This window comes from Haliotis asinina, chromosome 7 (assembly GCF_037392515.1).
Source record: "Haliotis asinina isolate JCU_RB_2024 chromosome 7, JCU_Hal_asi_v2, whole genome shotgun sequence".
In the NCBI taxonomy this organism is placed as follows: Eukaryota; Metazoa; Mollusca; class Gastropoda; order Lepetellida; family Haliotidae; genus Haliotis; species Haliotis asinina.
In genome coordinates this window covers 14,289,762-14,314,111 of record NC_090286.1, presented here as the reverse complement: position 1 = coordinate 14,314,111, position 24,350 = coordinate 14,289,762, and the positions used below count along the sequence as shown (strand labels likewise).

The 24,350-nt window shown below is 40.2% G+C and overlaps 3 protein-coding genes across 5 annotated transcripts; all 3 read left to right on the top strand.

Moving 5' to 3' along the window:
• The first annotated feature begins 975 nt into the window (after positions 1–975).
• Positions 976–15,505, top strand: LOC137291458 (uncharacterized). 2 transcript variants are annotated; one of them, XM_067822808.1, is made up of 6 exons: positions 976–1,240; positions 1,722–1,745; positions 10,410–10,503; positions 11,936–12,095; positions 13,061–13,213; positions 14,694–15,456. In XM_067822808.1, coding segments are annotated over exons 1-6 (600 nt in total). In that variant the 5' UTR covers positions 976–1,238; the 3' UTR covers positions 14,861–15,456. The 2 variants fall into 2 exon arrangements, with proteins under 2 accessions (XP_067678909.1, XP_067678908.1); XM_067822807.1 differs by lacking the exons at positions 976–1,240; positions 1,722–1,745 and adding an exon at positions 6,981–7,268 and having other exon boundaries at positions 14,694–15,505.
• Positions 1,855–4,199, top strand: LOC137291082 (scavenger receptor class F member 1-like). Its single transcript, XM_067822367.1, has 3 exons — positions 1,855–1,923; positions 2,112–2,940; positions 3,364–4,199. The coding sequence occupies exons 1-3, from the start codon at positions 1,855–1,857 to the stop codon at positions 3,429–3,431; spliced, it is 966 nt and encodes a 321-aa protein (XP_067678468.1). The 3' UTR covers positions 3,432–4,199.
• Positions 15,506–19,906: 4,401 nt separating the features above from the next.
• On the top strand, positions 19,907–24,140 carry LOC137291426 (scavenger receptor class F member 1-like). Of its 2 annotated transcripts, none has more exons than XM_067822764.1 (3): positions 19,907–19,993; positions 20,384–20,452; positions 20,976–24,140. In XM_067822764.1, the coding sequence occupies exons 2-3, from the start codon at positions 20,413–20,415 to the stop codon at positions 21,809–21,811; spliced, it is 876 nt and encodes a 291-aa protein (XP_067678865.1). In that variant the 5' UTR covers positions 19,907–19,993; positions 20,384–20,412; the 3' UTR covers positions 21,812–24,140. The 2 variants fall into 2 exon arrangements, with proteins under 2 accessions (XP_067678865.1, XP_067678866.1); XM_067822765.1 differs by lacking the exon at positions 19,907–19,993 and adding an exon at positions 20,165–20,233 and having other exon boundaries at positions 20,976–22,373.
• Positions 24,141–24,350: the final 210 nt, after the last annotated feature.

The following is a 24,350-nucleotide window of genomic DNA, read 5'->3' as shown; positions in this document are numbered from 1 at the left end:
GGATTCAGACGAACAATAACAAAGACGAAGGAATAGTTGAGTCAACTTCTTTAGTTAACTACAGTACATGATAAACAAATACTAATGAAGCACTAATGAAGTGGGTTGCCCGCACAGACAGAAATGGGTTGAGCGGAGTTCCAGCTCAAGCCAGGGCGTTTCCTACAAGCGGAATTATTCTACTCGTGGTCGTCCCTACACACACAGGTAAGATTTCGCCAGGAAGGTATAGACATATACTGGTACGTATTAGTGAACATACGGCGTCCCAGGTAATGTAGTGTTAGGCTATAATAACCCAGTGATTATCCGTTGTAGGAGCTGAATAGGCAATGTGGATGGTATCGGTGTGGACGTTCAGTTCAATAAACGCTACCCTGTAGGGGAAAAGGTGTCTTGTTCCATAGCTGATCAGTGCTTGCGCATTCTTTAACGTTACGTATAAGTCTTTTTGTAATTTCTTCTTTCTATCATAACTATTGTAGTCTTCAAAAAGAGTCAGACTGCTTGAATACATAACACTTGATACGTCTGTGAATGTTGAATGATAGTGTGTGTTTCAGGCCACCTCGTGCATGGAAGCTATACACACACATGACTTTACGTGAATTCCACTCTTGACACACTTTTATGAAAAGAAGCGCATAGGTGATTTTGAGAATACTGAAGTCAAGTAACTTCGGCAGAAACGATAACGTACTTTTTCTTTCCAAAACGTCATCTGTGTGTGATTGCAGACAGTTTCAAGCGTATTGCGCAGTGAATATCCTCTTTGTGTGTGTGTGGTCAGCAAAAGTTTATTCTCAGGGAAATAGAAACAAACACACCTTGTAGCACCCGTATTACGTAATGAACTTTAGCTGAGTCACTCGTGTCCCTGTCACAGCACACGTATCTTGTACCTGAATCAAGTCATACTTGTTCAGTGAATGACAACATACTGCGTAGTGACTGTTCACCCAATCTGTTTTGGTGTTGTATAACGTTTAAGGGGTGGGAGTGAGAGGTACACTATCATGTATTGCGTACATACCGAACATACATGTCTCTATATATAGGTGTTGTCTCATAGAGTTGACCTACTTCAAATAGAGTATATGTTCGGTGGTTCTGATCGGACGCGTAACAGGGCCTCTAGATAACACAGATTATTTCTTGTCAAAGTCTCTTATGGGGAATTCTTTCAGTGGAAATACAACATCTATGTGACCACTAATGGCGAAAGCGATTCAGACTACATGTAAGTAAAGCAAACAGATTTGTTCAATACAGATGTCTAAATTAATCTTATTATCTTAGTCTTTATGAAATATGACTCTGATACATGCCTATACCTACATACCTTCATGCCTATAGAAAGACATATCTAAATGCTTACCTACATAAATAAATAATATCTACATACGTACATACCTGTATACATACGTACATACCTGTATACATACGTACATACCTGTATACATACGTACATATATGTATTATACATACATACACATACACACACACACTCATACATACATATATACATACATACATACATACATACATACATACATACATACATACTTACATACTTACATACATACATACATACATACATACATACATACATACATACATACATACATACATACATACATACATACATACATACATACATGGCCTCGACGTAGAAAAGCGATTTATTTCTGTATAGTTTGAATATATAATTTCTGTTTCAGGGATCATCTTTGGCTTGTTTTGTGGTACGTATTACTTATTTACAATTTTAGTGAAGCGTGACATGTTTAGTTTTAAAAACAAAGTCAGAGGCAACGTATGATCACAGCTTATGAATTATAGAGTGGATCGAGTATGCACGGTGATACACCATCAGACTTCACAATTAATAAATGGGGCGGTTTTGGGGGAGTGAAAGAGAGGGTAGGCAGAGGGTAATTCCGATTGAAGCCAACTATATTCCGTACTATTGTGAAGTACTAGTGTGTCTTTGGTTATATGAATGCTACGATCTATCAGTACTGAACACAGTCTACGTCTGTGGTACAACATCGACTCTTATCAATGATTCTTCAGCTACTATCACACATTCAGTTCTATTTTAGTGATAGGTTTATCCCACTCACAACGTTGTGGAGCCAACTGCATTAGTTGCGACTACGGCGTGTGTACGGAGTGTGTGTACGGAGTGTGTGTACGGGTGGTACGGCACTGAATGTACAGAGGAATGTCAAGGGTGCTGGTACGGCAAATGTGTTAAAGAAGATGGACGATGTGTCCAGTGCCAACCCGGATATCACTCAAATGATTGTAATGTGCCATGTCCACGTGGATGCCATGTAAGTTCCGATGGCAACAGGTACTGTGACCGACACACAGGGAGGTGTCTGGAGGGGTGTGCTCCTGGTCGGTGGGGGCATCAGTGTCAGAAACAATGCAGCGGCAAGTGTGAGAAGTCTGGATGCCTACAGGATGTAGGAACATGTCTTCTTGGCTGCATCGATGGATGGTTCGGCCAGTTGTGTGATGAACCATGTCCAGAAAACTGTCTTGACAATAGGTGTAACTTTTTCCGGGGACACTGTGATTTTTGCAAGCCTGGGTTCATTGGAGAAAAGTGTGACCTTTCTTGTACAAACTGTGCTGACAATGCATGTACTTACAATAAATTGTTATCATCCATCCGATGTACCAAAGGATGCGTTAGAGGATGGACTGGAGTGGACTGCTTGACGAGATGCAGCAGCGCATGCGCAGGCGAGACATGCAACACAGATGGCAGCTGCCAGGAATGTAGGAATGGTTACCATGGTTACAAGTGCACTGAGAAATGCACAGATGATTGTTTGACATGTGAAAAGAATTCGGGATTATGCAACAAAAGGAAGGAGACACATGTCATTCTTCAGACACATGTCAAACAAGATGTAACATCACACGGTATGTGAACTTAATACCTTTCCCTTGATGAACTATACATGATAACTATTTTCATACATAATTTACCTTCGGAAGAGAATTGTTGAAAACCTGACACGGAAGCAACTGTTATAAGCTGTACTTTTGTTTCTTTCTATTTCACCTGAAATTGGGGTGTACAATCTGTATGTGTATGATTATTTAAATTTCTTTCAAAATCAGTCAGTCCACTTCCAAAATGTGACTTCCATAAGACACAGAAAATGAACCTTGCATTAGAGGTGGTAGCGAAATATTCTGACCAAATTTAAGGAAACAGTATGTGGGAGAGGTACCGATATATTACTTGATAAAGTATAATGTATACAAAAGCCTTCATGTTTGGGGTAAAACGTATTGTTATCTCTGTGAAACTACTTTAACAGTTTCTCTTCTTGATTGCAGGATGTGTGACGATGGCCTCACCTCACTGGGTATGGATGGTACTGACTATATACTGCCTGTTGCAATAGCACGTGTGTATGTGCGTGTTTGTGTGGACACGCTTGACGAAGACGCGATGAATTATCTCCCCTTCTCTTTGTGATCAAGGATGGTTGATAACAGTTCGTAGCCATTCAGCGGTTATTGCGTCAAAGACTGATACCATCTGAACTATGTACTGACCATGTGCTGTGAATGATCCCTGTAGGATTGACATGCGTATTTCTTGGTTTATTCATTTGTGCGGACGACGTCTTGCTACGAGCCGAATCACAAGATGATATATATTTGATGTTGGACCAAAGGACTAGACTCCATACTTATGAGAAGCTGGTTCCAGTGATACGTTTGAGACATTTCTGAACTTCTGAACAGCTTGATTACATCCGCATGGCAAAAGAAAAGGCTGCGTCAGCTGGACGAGCCTTAACTGGGACAGCTTACCACAATAATCATTATGCGAATACGTGAGATCAAATGTGAAAAAGACCGAAACTGCATACAATGGTTCAGCACGAAATAGGCTCAAGAGGTTTTGAAATATTCAGATTATAATCATATATCGTAATAATTAACAGGCAAGTTACCAAATCGCTCGTGGTCGTGACCTGAAATGTGTAACAGATGCACAAACAGATGCATATTAAATGCTATGAGGAAACTTTATCATCCTACTGTTTCATTGTAGATGAATGTTTGCTGGAGATTCGTGAATTTGTATTCAGATCTTACGTTATCTTGAAGCACTTACTTCTGTATGCATTAAAGCAAAACTCATCATCATGTCATTATTATCACCAAGTGTCTTTGTTATTATTTTTACGCTTGCTTTATTCATGGTATATTCTCTACGCACGGTTTGGGCTCAATACCTTTGTGACCCATGAAGGTCCCGGGGTAGAATAGGCCTTCAGCAACCCATGCTTGCCATAAAAGGCGACTCAGCTTGTCGTAAGAGGCGACTAACGGGATCGGGTGGTCAGGCTCGCTGACTTGGTTGACACATGTCATCGGTTCCCAATTGCGCAGATCGATGCTCATGTTGTTGATCACTGGATTGTCTGGTCCAGACTCGATTATTTACAGACCGCCGCCATATAGCTGTAATATTGCTGAGTGCGGCGTAAAACTAAACTCACTCACTCACTCAATACCTTTGTTGTCCTAAGTCACTGAAACTTGGGAGCGTGTGAGTGAGGATACAATAAACCTATTTTGTAACTATTCTTACACGTATAACTGGTGCGACAGAGTGTATACGTAGTTGTTGACATCAGTAAAGGGTTGGGGATTATGCTATGCCACGTTGCTATCATCTGTCCTGTACTAAAGGTTGATATGCCGGACACGTCGTAACAAGCTAGACGTGTCACAGTCACATAGGCTGGTATTCAGGACACGTTTAATTCCAAAGGCTACACATACGATGCGTTTAACCTGACTGTAGGTATTTATTTGATGTGGATCACCAGCATTTCATTGTATATTGACTTATTACCCAATCTGTGCCTCTGACACATTGATAACCATAGTCGGTCATCCCCTTGGTACTGCTTGTCCTTACTTCAATACGTCCAAGGCAATGCAACTGTCTTTCAATCTAGCCATTGTTGTGACTTTATCTTGCCCAAACTAAGTTTTGACTTCGTTTTTCGTCTTCATTCTGGTTTAATTCTGGTGAGGTCGTGCAGAAAGGCTATATTCGGACTTTTGACAGAATTTCCATAGACTTATACATGGTAATTTAGTGTAGCATAAATCATTATTTTCAATTTAATTTTCGTAAGATCAAAGTCATGTTGTGGTCATTTGTGACGAATCATCTCATCTATAATCACAATTTCTGAAAGTTTCCGTTGTTCGTTTATCGAATGGCAACAATTTAACCAACATGTGTAGAGTACTGCCATGAACTCCTTTAAGATGGCGGCCTATGACATTGTACATCGTGGAACCATACGTAAGTTGATAAATGGGATGTCATTAGTTAAAAAGTTGTAGGAGAATTGAACCGAATAATGATTTCAAATTTCCCTGTCAAATTTAACAAAGATCCATCCCGAACTCACTTCATGAAAATATGTATGCTACACTAAACTAACATGTAAGTCTATGTACTCTGTAGTTCCTGTGAACACATATATAGGTCCAGCCTGGCCAGACGTATGGATACCATCGATACAAAGCTTATAAGCGTTTTGAACAATACAAAACCGCATTCCCCTAAATGTTATATCAAAACGGACTTGTAACGTTAACGCTATGGGAGAGTGCATTTGGGCTTAAATCGGTAATAATATCATCGCGCCGTTGATGCATCCAGGGTATAGTGGAGACTCAAGGGAATGTCTACCCTGGAGATATCGAGGAAAGTCTACATCCTTAGGTTCTAACCTCCCGTCAAAGCGGGTCTCCCTTTCAGTTTAAAATGGAATTATAGTTACTATCACAATTACTATGTATGTCACGTGTCTGCAGAATGTCATCCAGCTCAGTCGTGAGTACATGTTGTTTAACGCCGCAGTCAGCAACGATCAGTCTCTACGCACCACGACAATCTATACATACTTTAGTCTGGACGAGCCAGTGGTTAGAACCACGACAATCTATACATACTTTAGTTTGAACGAGCCAGTGGTTAGAACCACGACAATCTATACATACTTTAGTCTGGACGAGCCAGTTGTTAAAACCACGACAATCTATACATACTTTAGTTTGAACGAGCCAGTGGTTAGAACCACGACAATCTATACATACTTTAGTCTGGACGAACCAGTGGTTAGAACCACGACCAACGGTCCATGCCTGGAGGAGGTATCTACGTGAAATCAACTACTTCATCGATGTATTTGGTAAGAAGCACGGGGCACTGCAGGAACAACCAGCCTCGGAACCCACACAATGGATGTTGATACACGGTTTAGAAAAAGAATGCACAAAATAATTTCAAATAAGATTGTTCAGCTAATTTACACATAATATATATCCATCTTCACCTCTCCATATGCCTACCTTTCTTGTGTTCCCTGATTCCCAAGAAACCCCGATCAAGGGACAAAATATGATGACTCGACACATTAATGACATGACTACACAAGTAGCAGTCGAGACTACCGGTTGTCCGACTTCCACTGGAAGTCCCGGTGGTGAAGCGGGTTTGTGTGCTGGCGATTAGGTGCCTGCCTCTGAGGGTGCGGGTTCGAAGCCCGTATGAATTCCGTATGGGACTCAACCAAAAAAGTACTAGAATTTGTACTTATTGGAACGTTACTAAGAAAGTGTACTCCCAAATAAGACACATGTTGCATATTAATGCCATGATCATCATATAATATGTACTGTGTAGTGAGAGAGGGAGAGGGAATTTTAATAAGCGGGTGTCACACCTTTTGTTCTGGGGGTGTGGGGATAGGGTGAGTTATCAATTAAGCTTGGATGTACATACAAATAATCACACACACAGGCACCCCCACCCCCTCCAACCGTACATTCTGAACAGTGACAAAATTCGAATCTTCTTAGGTCACAGTCGAGCCAACAAGGACCTGGCCGTTTTGAACTCAACACAGTAACGCATTCGACAACATGCTCTTCTGACCTGTTACCGAGAGAAAGCGCTCTATTTCGCGCTATATTTTGATGTTACTAATAGTGAACAATATAGCGCATCTCGTCAGCCGAGGGGTTGCTGCATCGTGACTTCGCCATACATTGTTGTAGTTACAGGACATGGACACTTTTGTGTCTCAACCCAATGTCAACCACTGGCAAAAAGTATTATCCATATATGGTGAGGTTTTCGCAGCTAAAGCTGGTCGAATGAAGAAAGACAAGGGCAAAGAGTTGCAGGACTTGGATCAATGGTTGGTTGTACTGATAACTCACTAAAGATGCTGTTTAGCAGTGGTCAGTAGTAAATTGTCTAATTTGTGTTACTTCAGTTGTCTAACAAGTGCTCTGTATAGTGAAGAGTAATTGAAAATAAAAACATTGATTCAAGATTTTTACAATGTGGGATAGCAGTTGCCCTGTTCGTAGATATGCTGCCATTATTTGGTATATTATTTGGTTTGTAAAGAGAAAGACAAATTGACTTCTTACGTGTGTTTCGTTGCTATGACATTTTCTGTCTTTACATGGCAGTGAAATGAAAATATATGTTTTCCAAACAAAACTCTTTTCGACCATGGACTTAAATTGGTAATGAATGCAAACTTGGTCTTGTCACTATAACAGCTGGAATAATGCAGATGTGACATAAAGCCCAACTCAGCTCAACCCATCTCGTATATTGTTCCGCCACCTGCAGTAAATGGACCTATAACAGACTGCAATGGTATATGACACGTGCAAGGTTTTGACAAAACATTTCCAAATCATTCTAGTTTGTAAATGTGGCAGAGAATTTTAAAGCCATGTCTTGTAATATTCGAAATCCAATGAGAAATTTAGTGTCAATAGTTAGTTGTCAGTTGACCGTGTAAATGTCATGACAATTTATGGTTTGTAATTTAATTTGACAATATGTCAACAAGAATGGTTCATAATGAAAATTATGCAAATGTCAATGCTTTGTTTGTTTTACTTAATAATATCTAACTTAGGTATAGGTGCAGATTGAAAGTTGCTGACTACATGTCAGTATTGTCACCCATCAAAGAAATAAACTTTAAAAATGAACTTTTTAAAAGTCCCAGTTTTGTACCAGATAACCTCTCTCCTCTGTTTAGTGTTCAGGAGCCCTTAGTTATGTCAGTGTAAAGGAAAATAGATGTGTTCACTTTTATATAGTGTTATTGTTTCAATGGCAAGTTGTCACATGGGTGCAGGATAGTAAAGCAGATGCCATCTGAAGTACAATGTTATCTTCTGAAATCAAAGCACTGATGTAGCCTAGTGGTTATGGCAAGGTAGTGGTGTAGCCTCATGGTTATGGCAAGGCAGTGGAGTAGCCTGGTGGTTACGGCAAGGTAGTGGAGTAGCCTGGTGGTTATGGCAAGGTAGTGGAGTAGCCTCATGGTTATGTTATGGCAAGGGAGTGGAGTAGCCTTGTGGTTACGGCAAGGTAGTGGAGTAGCCTGGTGGTTATGGCAAGGTAGTGGAGTAGCCTGGTGGTTAATGCAAGGTAGTGGAGTAGCCTCGTGGTTTTGGCAAGGTAGTGGAGTAGCCTGGTGGTTATGGCAAGGCAGAGGAGTAGCTTAGTGGTTATGGCAAGGCAGAGGGGTAGCCTGGTGGTTATGGCAAGGTAGTGGAGTAGCCTGGTGGTTAATGCAAGGTAGTGGAGTAGCCTCGTGGTTTTGGCAAGGTAGTGGAGTAGCCTGGTGGTTATGGCAAGGCAGAGGAGTAGCTTAGTGGTTATGGAAAGGCAGAGGGGTAGCCTGGTGGTTATGGCAAGGTAGTGGAGTAGCCTGGTGGTTATGGCAAGGCAGTGGAGTAGCCTTGTGGTTATGGCAAGGCAGTGGAGTAGCCTGGTGGTTATGGCAAGGTAGTGGAGTAGCCTGGTGGTTATGGCAAGGCAGTGGAGTAGCCTAGTGGTTATGGCAAGGTAGTGGAGTAGCCTGGTGGTTATGGCAAGGGAGTGGAGTAGCCTTGTGGTTATGGCAAGGCAGTGGAGTAGCCTGGTGGTTATGGCAAGGTAGTGGAGTAGCCTAGTGGTTATGGCACGAGAGTGGGGTAGCCTCATGGTTATGACAAGATGGTGGGGTAGCCTTGTTATTGCAAGGAAGTAGGGTAGCCTAGCCTAGTTGTTATGGCAAGACAGTGGGGTAGCCTGGTGGTTATGGCATTTGCTTCACACACTTGAGGTGCAGGTTCAATGGATATAATAGTGAATGGTGTGAAGCCCATTTCTGGTGTCCCCCACTGTGATATTGCTGGAGTATTGCTATAAGCGGCATAAAACTAAACCCACTCACTCACTTCTTAAATTTACTTTTATACATGAAATGACGAATTGATTCAGAACACATTTATCATATTTATTTGATATGTAGTATATACTTAACAAAAAAGTGAAGGACCACCGCAATATTCAATATTTAAGTATCATAATTAATTTATATGGATCATGATATGAACTCTTTGATACTAAGTATTGATAATTGGGATAACTGTGGATAACTGACTTTTTGTGGAGCATATGTTGTATACCTTTAATACTGATCTGTGGTTTGAGATTACAAAAAAATCAGGGTAAATTACTTACCTTCTTAATTAAAGTACATGTAATATGATGCTAGTTGTCACCAGATGTTCATGCTACCACTATGTTTCTGCTTACTGCAATATTTTTACTCCAGTCTGTAAATTATGCATTCTTGACTCTCTTTTAAAGAAATATTGTTAAGAATTTGTTATCTATTCATAATGTTGTATACTTTACACATCTTATAATTATATAATGTTCACAAAACAAATGCATAGTAATATTTCTAAAGCTCAAAACTGATATACATGTATACACAATTCCACCCCCAAGTCTATACTAGCTTTGAATATAGCTAGAAATGAAACTTTTAGGGCTTCTGGAAAAAACGGCTTGAAAAACAAATTTTACAAGATTTATTTAGTCAGAAATTTATGTGTGCATGTTCTTTTATACTGATGGTGATGGCAGAAAAAATCTGAATTATCATTCTTTGTGAACAAAAGTCACATAACCATTTTCAAATTATGTCAAGCACTGATACTGATATTTTAATAATGCACCTTTATTGATACAGTGTAAACACACACACACATATAGAATGTTGATGTATGTTTTTGAAATAAACTGGACATTTAATAAAATTGACAAGTTAAGACACACTGTGTCATTTCTTTGAACATAATATTTTTTGTCTATCCAGATTTAGTGTAGGTATTTTCAGTTGTAATTAAACATGTGTTAAGTATATCATATAAGTAGTCATGATTATAAGACCACAAAGCAAGGCCTTACTGACTGTGGGAAACAGTGTCATGGGGGATTGAACCACCTGACCTTGTTGTATGTTTGTTTCCAGGTACCAGACTGTTCTCCCAACTTCTATAGCTGACAGAGATGACAAACACATCACACATGATGAACTGGTGAAGCTGATGAAGTGGAAGTTATTGGTAAACTGAAATTTATTTATTTTGCTGCTGGTAACATCCCCTTCCATGACAATGATAAGTTGGTAGGGAAACAATGATGGACATTTTCTTGTCTTATGTTGCCTAGTGTCAATTTGAATGGGAGAATTATGACAGACATTATTGATCATATTTCTAATAATTTACATTTCACAAGCTCTTACCAGGTGTTTATTGAATCTATCTTAAGACTCCATGAATTCATGTTTTTGGCTCAGACATATTGCTTGATTAAAACACTTCGAAGTATATCAACTTGCATCATATGTGTGCTAATTTTTTGCTGTTCAAAGTACCCTGGCCTCAGTTAGAAAACACAATCGGCTTGGATCAGTAACTGAATGACTTATACTGTTTACCTCATGAAATTCTATGAATACTAAGATAAAATCAACTAATCAGACCCACAATATTTTTTTATAATGATGTAAACCAATACAGAAATGCAGGTGTTATATATAATGTATTGAGTAACAGGTGCAACCTGTTTTTTGTTTGGTGCAACAGGTTATTACCTTAGGAGGCACCTGTTGAAAGTAACTTTCATATCCTCACATGGAGACCTGCTTGTAACCCTTGTACTGTGCCTGCAATAGTGAACCAGTTTGGATTTGGACGCAGCTCATCCTTAGTTCCATCAGCAATGTCTTAACCAGGCTCAGATGTTCTGATACATGCTGTATCTGTTCTACCTCCATACATCCTGAAAGTGAAGGTCTACCCAGTTGTTTCTCATCAATGAAATATATATGGCAGAATCAATTAGATCTCCCTTGGAGTTTGCATTAGGTGCCCATTCATACTGTGGAATCCTATCTAGTTCTGAGTCATCAGTCATCCATCGGAGTTGTTTTCAACAGATAAATCTCAATTCTTTACTGGACCAGCACTCCAAGATCAGGTTGCCAGATCTGAGCTTGTCTGGGATACTGCAGTTTCACTTGCTATGGCCAGTTATTAGTGTGACAACATTCTCACCCTTGTACAATCCCATAATGTAATTGCTGATATAAACAACTGTGTTTACTGGACAAGTGATGCAGCGAAACATTGACAAACAGCTGTATGTCCTGGTGATGCCAGGCATCCAATCTTTCCCTGGCTGTATTGTTTCCAGATTTGTATGTGCTATAGAATGTCTTGAAATTTATTGTTATGTCTTAAAACATGTTATGTTCATGAAAGTGTAAAGACATTTTGCTTTGCAAGATACTGAAGTAATCTGCCACACTACTCTCTCATTTTGCCATGTCTTAAAGCTGTGACACAGACAAATTATGTCGTAGATATTTATCAAAGAGATTTCCAGGCTATGTTGCAAATAAACAATGGTTCACAATCAATCAGATCATGTCACTCATTTCCACTCATAGGTGTTGTTGGCCAAGTGGTCCAGTGATGTTCTGTCTTTCAGAGAGGTAAGTTCCGACCACGCCTTCAGCAGCTGGTGTCCTCCAATACACCTGATGATGTGATCGGCACCAGTAGGGAAGCATTTCAAGTGTTACCAGATGTGTCTAGTGCTATCAAGACCTTGTCCCAGCTGAAGGGGGTGGGCCCAGCTACAGCTTCAGGTGTGTATGGCAACCTCAAGCTGGTTTAGTTGTAGAATGTGTGAGTTTAGTAATATGCAGCACTCAGCTAAACACTCAGCTATTCCAGCTAAACAAATAATCCAGTCTGGACCACACAATCCAGTGATCAACAGCATAAGCATCAGTCTGTGCAAATAGGATATGATGACATGTGCCAGTCAAGTCAGCAAACTGACTTCCCGATCTCGTTACTCACCTCTTACGACAAGCATGGGTTACTGAAGACCAATTCTAACCTTGACCTTCACAGGTGAATCAGTTGTAGAGTAAATAATGATCTTAGAGGCGTTAGGAATTCCTTTTCTGATTGTGAATTAAGTTTGTTTGCCATGACTGTTACTAGTATATTATATGGATCCCATGTGGTCTTGATCACATAATGTAAGGCTGAGTTGTCACTTTCAGCTTGCTGCAATGCCTGATAAATCCAATGCTAATGGCTAGAACAATGCTCAGTATCATTGTATTGATGAACACCAGATTGGGAACATGGCTGGTTCGTAGTGATGTTTCACAATATACTTCATCAAAATGTCATAAATGTCATGACTGAGTGACAGAAACCACAATAAATAAAATTGGTATTATTGTACTAATGGCCTTGATGGTAACCTCCATTCGGTAACCTTTTCTCTCGCACTGAATATGCTGTGGACCCTGTGAAAATAAATCCATTCTCAAAGGATTCTGTTCTGTATTTTAGTGTGACCAAATCTTTCATGTCATCATTACCCTGTGCTCAGTCAAATCTGCATATATCTTGGATCAGGTCCTTTGTGCTTGACCTAGGAATGTAACTTTTGATCTCTATGGTATTCCAGAATACATAGTGACCTACAGATTCCTGATACTTTCACCTTTGTCGATGAAAGGTACTCTAGTACTTATTCTTGGTTAAGTAGACATATTCTCATTGGTTTATACCCTAGATGTTTCTGTTCCAGCCATACTGGCTGCAGGGAGCCCCGAGTACAGCCCCTTCATGGCCGATGAGAGTATGCTGGCCCTTCAGACATCACCCCTGACGTACACACACAATGCTTACCTTGACTTCTTGGAGCAAGTACAGGCAATCTGCAAACAGCTGAAGGGACAAGGTATGCATATTTATTGTCCTGGAAGAAGACATAGTCTGTGACTGTTGGATAATCATAGTAGGGAGTCGTTTTGTATCGTTTGATTTTACCATCTCTTCAGAGAGTTGTTTATTATCCCACACAACATGTTTTGTGAGGCTGTTAAAAAGTGCTCCATCCATCTGTCGGTGCATATTAATATTTTCTCGAGCAGAACTTTAATACCGGCCATTACTTTTTCACCAAACTTTGCACTTGGATAGGTCTTGTGGTGTACTGGTGCCTTTTGGTAGGTTTGTAAATTCTGGAAAGAATGTTTTGGGTGTTTCCTTGGCAACAAGTGTAGCTTCAACTGATTTTGTTGGTGATACTCCTTTTCCTTTTCCGGAGTCTGGTCTCATTCTTCAAGACGATTGTGGTGCTACACTGATCGTAACTCCCATACTTTAACATAGATTTACGACATTCGTAACTCCCATACTTTAACATAGATTTACGACAGTCGTAACTCCCATACTTTAACGTAGATTTACGACATTCGTAACTCCCATACTTTAACGTAGATTTACGACATTCGTAACTCCCATACTTTAACATAGATTTACGACATTCGTAACTCCCATACTTTAACATAGATTTACGACATTCGTAACGATATGATTGCTCAGAGGAAATGGCCCCAAACTTTAATATTGTATACTATTTCTTCAACAAACTTGGCACATAGATATGTCTAGTAGTGCACTGGTGCCTTTAGGTATTTAGAGAATTCTAAGTAAATATTTTTGTGTTTCCATGGCTACAAGTTTGGCTTCGACTGAATTTTTCCACTTCCTGGAGCAGAACTTTACTAGTTAACGCAATCCTGCTTCTGGTCTCTTGCACTAAAGATAAAACGGTCAAAACCTGTCAATACTCACCTTCCACTTTGTCATGTGCACACCAAAACATTTCACATAGTCATAACTAGTAGATGCATTCATGAAGGGTATTTTGCCATTGAGGCGGGATATTGATGACTTTGTCTTCTTATCTTCCAGCAGCCTGGCATTGCAGTCACCTTGTGTAGCCTATTATTCAGCATTATATATTGAGGTTTTAGTGTGTAGTTTAGTTCAGAGTCTACCTGGTGTGTTTGCTTGATGTTTGAAACAGTGTCTGTGGCCCCAGGCAGTGTGTCATTCAGGTTATTTACAGAATAAAGTCGCATTTTACAGCATTGTTCAGGGGCTCTGTAGCTCAGGAGGACAGTTTCACAATTAGACAATTCACATCCATAGGAAAGCCATTAACACTTATCAAGTTTATCATACAGCCTTACTTCTAGATCTTCTGTCCCTCGTTTCATTCCCTGGCAGTTTGGCTGTAGATTTTACATGTAACTAAGAGTATATCAGGAAATATATCACTTGAGAATTTGTTATCATAACATGTACATTTCCAAGATATATATGTCTGTCTTGGGCAAAAATGTTTTTGTATTTGGATTCTGTTATTGCAGATAAGGAGTTTTGCTGGACCCCAAAGAAAGTCGAGTTGGCACTGTGGACCTACCATGTAGGGAAAGTGCTCACACCTGATACAATAGAGAAATGTTTTGTGTCAAAACCTCTGAAGAGGGAGAACAACAATAACGAAGAACACAAACCTAAAAAGAAAAAGAAGTGACTGATTACATACGATTTCCTCCAGTTTATATACTACCTTGGCCACACACACAGGGAAGAACACACTGCTCTGGAAGAGATCACATTATTTACCATGTTTACAGGACGCTTATGTACAGCATGTATCTGCTGATTATGATGGTAGACATTACTGTTTATTTAGTCACATAACGAAGTTTCCTGCCATGAACATCTACAGCCAAATAGTGATGAAGCTGAAACTGGGATGTTTCAGAGACAGAATATTAGCACATCAGCAAATTTGGAGCCATCCAGTATGAGGAACCCAAAGCACTTTAAGATCGTGCTGCATGCCCCATGTCAAACTATTTTGAGGTTTCATGATTACAAAACAAATTATGATTTTCACTTTTGCATTCTCGTAAACGATGCCCTGACAGGTCTGAAGGGAACTAGACAGTCCACACTGTCAGAGGTTGCAGATTTGGGTAGTGCACACATGCGGCATATGTAATTACTGCCTGATCAACTGAATGACTGGTATCCAAGAGTAAATCACTGCCTAATCAGCTGAATGACTGGTATCCAAGAGAGTGAATCACTGCCTTATGAAAATGCATAAATTTTAAAATACCAGTTTTGTTGTCATTTTGCGGCAGTGACCCAGTAAAACTCTACGGTACTACGATCTGGAGCAGTAATCAGTAATCGTCTTTTTTGATCAAGCCACAGTTAGGTGTTTTCAAGGTCTTAACTAGTTAACGCAATCCTACTTCTGGTCTCTTGCACTAAAGATAAAATGGTCAATGAGAGTACACGTTCCAAAACAGGTATTAATCTGGCGAGAATTATATGTACAGGTGCACAATTTTCATAAGGTACATATCACCATGTGTTTGGATTGTCTAGTGCTGGTTGTATGTATGGAGTTGTGCTTAGAAAGTTAACATACTATTTCCATAGGTAAATAATAGAGAGGGAAAGACGATTTTAGCTGGGTTCAAATCAGATTTTCTTTTGCTCCAAAGCATGTTAGCATTGTGACAAAGCTTTCGTGGGCCACAACTACTGACACAGACTTATGACAGTTATAGCGCTACGGTATCTTCGTGAGACCGAACCCAGGCCTTAGGAACTGCAGCTTAAAACAACACTCGTTAGGCCAATGAGTAATGTACATAATTGGAATATACATAATGCTACATTTACTAAAAAAGGGGCTGGACAAAACATTTCAGTACTCACATGCATAACTTTACGTATTTACATAATATTGCAATACTATCTTTAGATGGGTTTGTTAAAAAATCACAAAAACGGTCGACGGCTCGTCTGTCTGTCCGTCCGTCTTTCCGTAATCATTTTGTTTCCGGAGCATAACTCAACAACCTTCAATATTTTTAGTCCAAAATTGCTAAATATAGTAAACTGAGCCTATGGTTGTGCCTTGTGCTATTTTCAGAATTTTGTGATTTATTATTTTCTCAGTTTCCACTGAAACGTTTCGGACATGGTCTCAACAGTGAGAGATGGGCTACATTTCTGGAGCAGAACTCGAAAAACCATTTGGTATCTTTCAACAGATCTTGGCAGATATATGAGACAGATCTTGAAGTGGTGCCTTTTGCTGTTTACAGATATATGGCATTTATATTTTTCATGATTTCCGCGGAATCAATTCAAATTGTCAAACAAACATCGAGTACCTGTCAGATGATTTGTCCTTTCAAATATGTAGGGGCCCGGGGGGATATGTCTTCTTCTGATGACTCTTGTTTAAATAAATCAATTAAGCGTTAAAAGGACCACAAAACATACTAGCATGGACACATCCAGGGCCACACCAAACATATCCAATACCATATGTACACAGAACATTTTTCACATGAACGTCCAGATCTGACGCCATTATCACACTGATAACAACAATTCATAGCTTAATTCAAGTAGGTAACTTGACGAACCTTGTCATACCAACTAGTATTTACAACCCTCATATATCTATTAATATATAAAGGAAAAGGACCTAGTTCAGAATATACAGACATATTACTGACATTGTGATGAACTCTAAGGATATTTTTTTTGCAAAGTTTTAAATACACGTTCAATTTCAATTTCATTTTGCAAACCCCTGACTTCACAACGATTGTCTATATGTGTGAGAAGAATCAGACCACAGCAGTTTTAGCAGAGAAGTGACCATTTCTAATGTTATGGAACAGAACATTCATAGCTTTTAAACTTTTACCAGCTAACCCTTTTTGAGTAAATTCGAAATTACCTGTGTATGTTATCATATTACCTAAGTTGTTAAAATTCACCTACAACTTCAAGCGGCCGAGTATTAAAACACGAATGCTCATTCTGTTTTAATTTTCGTCTCTTTCGGAGGCCTGTTACAGTAAGGTAAGAATCTGTTTTGTGTAGTAGCATTGTTGTGTACTCTGTCCGATGGACGTGTCAGTGTACGGAAGAATCTGTTTTGTGTAGTAGTATTGTTGTGTACTCTGTCTGATGGACGTGTCTGTGTACGGAAGAATCTGTTTTGTGTAGTAGTATTGTTGTGTACTCTGTCCGATGGACGTGTCTGTGTACGGAAGAATCTGTTTTGTGTAGTATTGTTGTTGTGTACTCTGTCCGATGGACGTGTCTGTGTACGGAAGAATCTGTTTTGTGTAGTATTGTTGTTGTGTACTCTGTCCGATGGACGTGTCTGTGTACGGAAGAATCTGTTTTGTGTAGTATTGTTGTGTACTCTGTCCGATGGACGTGTCTGTGTACGGAAGAATCTGTTTTGTGTAGTATTGTTGTTGTGTACTCTGTCCGATGGACGTATCAGTGTACGGAAGAATCTGTTTAGTGTAGTAGTGTTGTTGTGTACTCTGTCCGATGGACGTGTCTGTGTGCGGAAGAATCTGTTTTGTGTAGTAGTATTGTTGTGTACTGTCCGATGGACGTGTCTGTGTACGGAAGAATCTGTTTTGTGTAGTAGTATTGTTGTGTACTCTGTCCGATGGACGTGTCTGTGTACGGAAGAATCTGTTTTGTGTAGTAGTGTTGTTGTGTACTCTGTCCGATGGACGTGTCTGTGTGCGGAAGAATCTGTTTTGTGTAGTAGTATTGTTGTGTACTGTCCGATGGACGTGTCTGTGTACGGAAGAATCTGTTTTGTGTAGTAGTATTGTTGTGTACTGTCCGATGGACGTGTCTGTGTACGGAAGAATCTGTTTTGTGTAGTAGTGTTGTTGTGTACTCTGTCCGATGGACGTGTCTGTGTACGGAAGAATCTGTTTTGTGTAGTATTGTTGTTGTGTACTCTGTCTGATGGACGTGTCTGTGTACGGAAGAATCTGTTTAGTGTAGTAGTATTGTTGTGTACTCTGTCCGATGGACGTGTCTGTGTACATCCCATTCCAACGTCTCAGTAACACAAAACAAGACTGTGGAGACAGCTTAAACATATTTCTTCAACAAAGACTTGATGACACGGAATTGGTTGTCCATGGAAGTGGTAGAACTTTTATGTTGTATTTGGAATTGCCTTGACGTTAAGATGTACCACACTGCTGAAAGCAGTGTTAAGCCGAAGTCATTTGTTGCACTAGCCGACTATTGAGTCATAGTGAACAGATTGCTTCAAATAGATCCATGTCACATGTCAAGGGTCCATATCGAACCATGTGTGCAATAGTATGCTACAGTGGCTGTCCCACATCAGCCGATCTACATGCCAGCCTGGGTCACGGTGACTGTAGGTACTATAAAGAAAACCAGTTTGCTGAGATCGAAGAAAAGATACCTTTGAAACAGTAAATGAATGTGTAAGGCTTAACGCCGTTTATACTTTCAACCAGATTATTCTAAACAATCTTTTAACCACCCTATTTTCAACAGGGAGTGCCAGATTTTCAAATTCATCTGCCCGAAAGTGGGTTTAAAATCTAGACTTGAATATATGAAGATAGTTTGTGGACAGATAAGTTTTGGTCAGTGCTGGCAAGTTTTGAGTTCTATACGCTACTTATAACCCATACTTGTCGTAAGAGGCGGCTAAGGGGATTAGGCTTGTTGACTTGCTTGACAAGGCATCGGTTCCCAAGTGCGCAGATCGGAGCTTATGCTGTTGATCACTGAATTGTCTGGCCCAGACTCGAGTATTTACAGACCGCCGCCATATAGCTGAAATATTGATGAGTGCGGCGTGAACGTAAACTACCTCGAAACATCTTTTCGCCTTTGGCAAGGACAGTTAGTTTCCCATGACCCTCATCTCCCAGTACCTGTAAAGAATGAGGATGAAACTTGTAATCTAATTAAGTCAGGACGCGTTTACCCACCCGGCAAACACCTGGGCCTCCTTTTCTCAAGTACTAAGTTACTAAGGTAACTTAAGTGCAGTGTTAAAGGATGGGGGTTCGGGTTAACCGTTGTAATTGTTGCTACGTGAAAGGAGAAACTGGTGCCATGACTTCAGCTATCCATTCCCATTCACTGTTGGTCTCTTACCCTCGATGGAATCTGTTTCTATGGATAATCGAGTCTGGTAATCTCTGGCGCTGTCGTCCTATAATAACAAAATAACCCATGTCTAGGAAGAACGAAGTGCCTCTACATATGGAAGGTTTGGTTGAAGCTGCGTGACGTGGTAGTTAACATGTAGAACCATTTGGGTTTTATCTGAATACACACCCGTGTGTCACACCCGTGTGTCAGATGGGTATCAGCTGATCACATGTAAGACTGTATGGATATGTCACCTGATTCGAAATCACTCTGTCACTCGAACCTGTAGCCGTGTTAAATTTATGCACTACAAGCAACTGATAACAAAACAGAACGTCTAGATGTAAAGAACTCGGTCTACACACTCGAGTAATGCATGCAGTGATAAACTGGAACGAGAGGGACTGCTATTGCTCAAGGCTTGTTGAAAATGTAGAGAATGTATGTTTTGAATGCTGACGCCACGCGGTCATAGCGGACACGCTCATTTTTTCCTTACGTCGAGTTCTGGGAAGAGGCGATTTCGAAGGATCAGGCGGGAGATGAGAATGAGAGGACGTTCGAAAGAAACTGAAAGTAGCACAGATGTAGCGACGGAAATGTTCAGTGTTGACACACAGCCAGGAGGCCAAGTTAATAACTCTTCACCTTAGGAGTGGTGTCACAGGTAAATTAACGATGCCGATGAATACATGATTCCGTATCCGAGACTATACCTGTGTGTCGTGGTGGTTTCAGCAGGATTACAGGTGGTAGTCTGTCAAATCGAAGTAACGGGGAGGTCTTAAGTATGACAGGTCGAACACAGTAACTAGTTAGTTATGTTCAAACAGACTATGGATCAACGTTCATTCGAATATTGGGTTCGAAACCACGACTGGCAAAACCTGGCCAACTCATCATACCGGTAAAAATTACACCCATTCGGGAGATTTACCTTATCATCATATATAAAGATGAATGGATAAGATATAATATACCTGTCTGAAAACTGAAAGCTCATTTGACGAGAAATGAGACCATGTCACTAATATTGATATTTACATGTTTATTTCAGTTCTTTATAATATCCCGACAATCAACATAATGGTGAAGATCACGTTTGTGATGTATGTGGCTTTTGCCTGTAAGTAAACCTGCTGTATTATTTACGAATGGTATCTTCGTACATCCTCAAATTCCTTTCCCCATGTGTAAGCCTGTGACGTACTCTGTAAACGAAAGTATAGGATTTCATATTTGAAATTGTTCGTCGTAATTTAAACACTTGTGGTGTACTCTTTCTCACAACTTAGTTAAATTTCAGGAAAAAATGATATTCATTCAGAAACTGAAGTGGTAGCTTTATTTTTGACTGAACACAGTATAACGAAGAATACATATTTAACTCATATCATTTCTCCTATTTGTCTTATTAATGTAGTATGATCTTTTCATTCATCTTCTGCTGGCCCAGTTTCAATAATGTAGATGTTTTCTATTATCAGTACACAGATATTTCCATGTCCATGTCATTGAAAAGGTTAATTCACGTAAGGTTGGGCTATATGAAGCCATTTTCGGTGTAAACTACGTGAAATTGCCATATAGGCGTTGAACATGTTAACCTCACTCACTCACTCGCCCACTTAGTTATGTTGTGTTTGCAGTGAAGTCAGCTTATGGTCAGTGTGGAGAGAACTGCCTGGACTGTAAGCATGGTTCTTGCGGAGAGTGTACATATGGGTGGTTTGGTGCTGACTGCTCCAAGAAGTGTCAAGGATGCTGGTATGGTAGATGTGAAAAGGACACAGGGAGATGTGTACAGTGTCAGCCGGGATACTACTCTGATGGATGTTTTAAAGAATGCCCATCTAACTGTCGTGCAAGTTTTGATGACAACAGGTACTGTGATCGACACACAGGGAGGTGTCTGGAGGGGTGTGTCCCAGGTCGGTGGGGGCACAAGTGTCAGAAACCGTGTACTGGCAATTGTGATCAATCTACATGTCACCAGGATGAAGGAACGTGTGTTCTTGGCTGCACCGATGGATGGTTCGGACAGTTGTGTGATAAACAATGTCCAGAAAATTGTCTGTGGAACAGATGCAGCCTTGTCCAGGGCTACTGTGGTCACTGCAAGCCCGGGCTCAATGGCCCGAAGTGTGACATATCGTGTGGGAACTGCGTGGACAATACATGCACATACAACGACCTGCTCTCCACAGTGAGTTGTACCAGGGGGTGTGTGAGAGGATGGATGGGTGAGGACTGCCTGTCCCCATGCACCCAAAGTTGTCTGAACGTTGAATGTAACATAGATGGCACCTGTAAGAAATGTCCAGATGGTTATTACGGTGACAAATGTACTGTGCCGTGTGCATCATCCTGCCTGAGATGTGAGCAGACATCCGGCTTATGTACTTTGGAAGGACAAGGAGGATACCTTATAAATGAGAACTCAAATGACTCACCTACCAAGTCCACAGTCGTGTTGAGAGAGTGAACTGAAATGCCCATTCATTGTCTTGGAGCGTAGAGTAAAGTCTGTTTACAGCAAGAATGAGGTGATGTTTCTTACTTCCGTAATTCATAATGTCATTTTTATTCATAGTATGTAACTTATATTTGACAGGTTCCCTGGCCATCAGCACAAGGAGCTGGGTGTGGACCTTAGCATCACTTTGTTACGAGTTCAGCCGCGGATGGGGTTGAAAGGACCTTCTGAATAGGATTTTAAATGAGGAAATGTTTATAGATTTTTAATCACTTGTATAAGCTTTAGTAAATTTTATTCATAGATTTTAGTAAAAATGGAAAATTGAAAGTTATGACACGAACATTGTCCTTTTTGTATCATAAGCCACCACTGAAAACTTTGAAAGTTTAAGGTTAATGTTTTTGAGCTAATCATTATTTTGCCTAGTCTTCTTGTTAAAGCGTTCAAATTCACTCGTTTCGCCAAGGGTCCGGATCCCATCTCCCACGACTGTACAATGTATGAAGCCCACTTGTGGTGTTCAACGTCTTTATGTTTCTGGAATATTGATTACAGTGCTACGGTACAACACTCATCAACACACTTGTTGTCTCTACAAGGATGACTACCTGAATAGTCAATGAATCAGAATTGACGTTAGGCTGACTGCTTGATCAGTTTGCATGCGCCGAAGGGTCCAGCTATAAGTGATGTGGATCCTGTAGTTTTATTGCTTTACAAAATTGAACCATTCCGTTTTGCACACGGGTTTTCGTATCCAGAAAATCGCCCCGTCTGGAGACGGAAATTCTTTATAAGCCTACATTGAGGATACACGTGTCCTACAGGATGCATGTGTCCTACAGGATACACGTGTCCTACAGTGTGTCGGGATAGTGTTACGTAGGTGAATGTCCACTTGTCTATATACCAAGTAGCTGGTAATCTCACTGTCATGCCTTGTCTCTGTAAGACGCAGTCAATAGTATGGAAACTGGTTGGCCTCATTCGCCCCCTTACCTATCAAATATCGTTTTCCGAAACAATAGGTCGTCCCAACAGTTGACATTAGACAGTGCTCTTAATTATTGATTAAAGTAACACTTTTACTCCCGCTGTGTGGTGGGGGTATTTTAGTGGTTAAAGCGTTGGTTCGTCATGCTGAAAACCCGGGTTCGATTCCCTACATGGGTACAATGTGTGAACCCAATATCTGGTGTCCCCCGCCCTGATATTGCTGGATTATTGCTAAAGCGACGTAAAACCATAGGCACTCACTATACTCCTGCAGCATTTAATACAATATGACGTCAGATGTCTGGAAAGATTACACACTGAAGAGAGATACCTAAGTGTCTTCAGACATCAAATATGTCAACACTAGTTGATGAAAGTTTCAATCAAGTTTGATGTATTCTTTGAATGGCATTTTGTTTTTAAAAAGTGAAACACATGAATATACTTCACAAAGATTTAACACATCAACATTTTGATGATGCTGTCATATATCCTCATCATGCAGAAACTGACATCCCGAATATGCCCCGCCCTCTCTGTATGGTGGAATCCTGATGTCTCTGTGGGGATAGTTTCCGTGTATAGTGTTTCACTCCATACATATTCATCCCATGAAGATCCGGGTTAGAACTTGTCTTCAGTAACCCATGCTTGTTGTAAGAGGCGACTAACAGGATCGGATGGTCAGCCTCGCTGATTTGGTTGACACATGTCCGTGCATCTCAGTTGTGCAGATCGAAGCTTATGCTGTTGATCACTGGATTGTCTGGTCCGGACTTATTAACATACCGTCGCCATATAGGTGGAATATTGAGTGCGGCGTTAAACTATCTTTAGATATTCTGTGAGGAAACACTACAAAATCTGCCATAAGATCCCAGGACAGCATGTTTAAAGAAGTGGCAGGTTAAGGAGGACTGGAGGATTATAGTGTAGTCCTTGATAACCGTGATGGTACAGCGACAGTTTCGACCTTTGCAAGCCGTGCTCGAACGACAGTGAGCAACAATCAAGCAATCACAGGCCACCGTGTAGTAAAACAGCACTCACCCATAAAACCTGCATATCACATGCTCTCTTCATGTATACATGAATATCATTGTGAATAAAGTTTTCCATCTGAAAAAGATATACTTTCAATGCGACAGACGAGCAATCTTCAGTACGCCACATTGACAATGTGATGTTTTAGTAGTGGAGATCAGAAAGAAACCGATCAGTGAATAGAATTGTTTTTTTGCCTGTTTTTCCCCAGTTACATATTTATATCATTTTATGATTCAGTAATGGAATGTATATTATCTTTACTTTATTTGAATAGAAACAGAAAACATCTTCATAACCGCTGTTTGTCATCCTTTGAATATCAAACACAATATGTTTACCACGGATTATAATGAAAAATTATAATGTGATTATAATGAAAAATATAATCAGGATTATCTGAAAATATCAAATCCCCATCTCACTGGCCATGTCGTTGGAACTACGTGTACCTTGTGTCTGACTCAGAGACGCTGTGTTTTTCAGAGTAGGATACTGGGGAAAT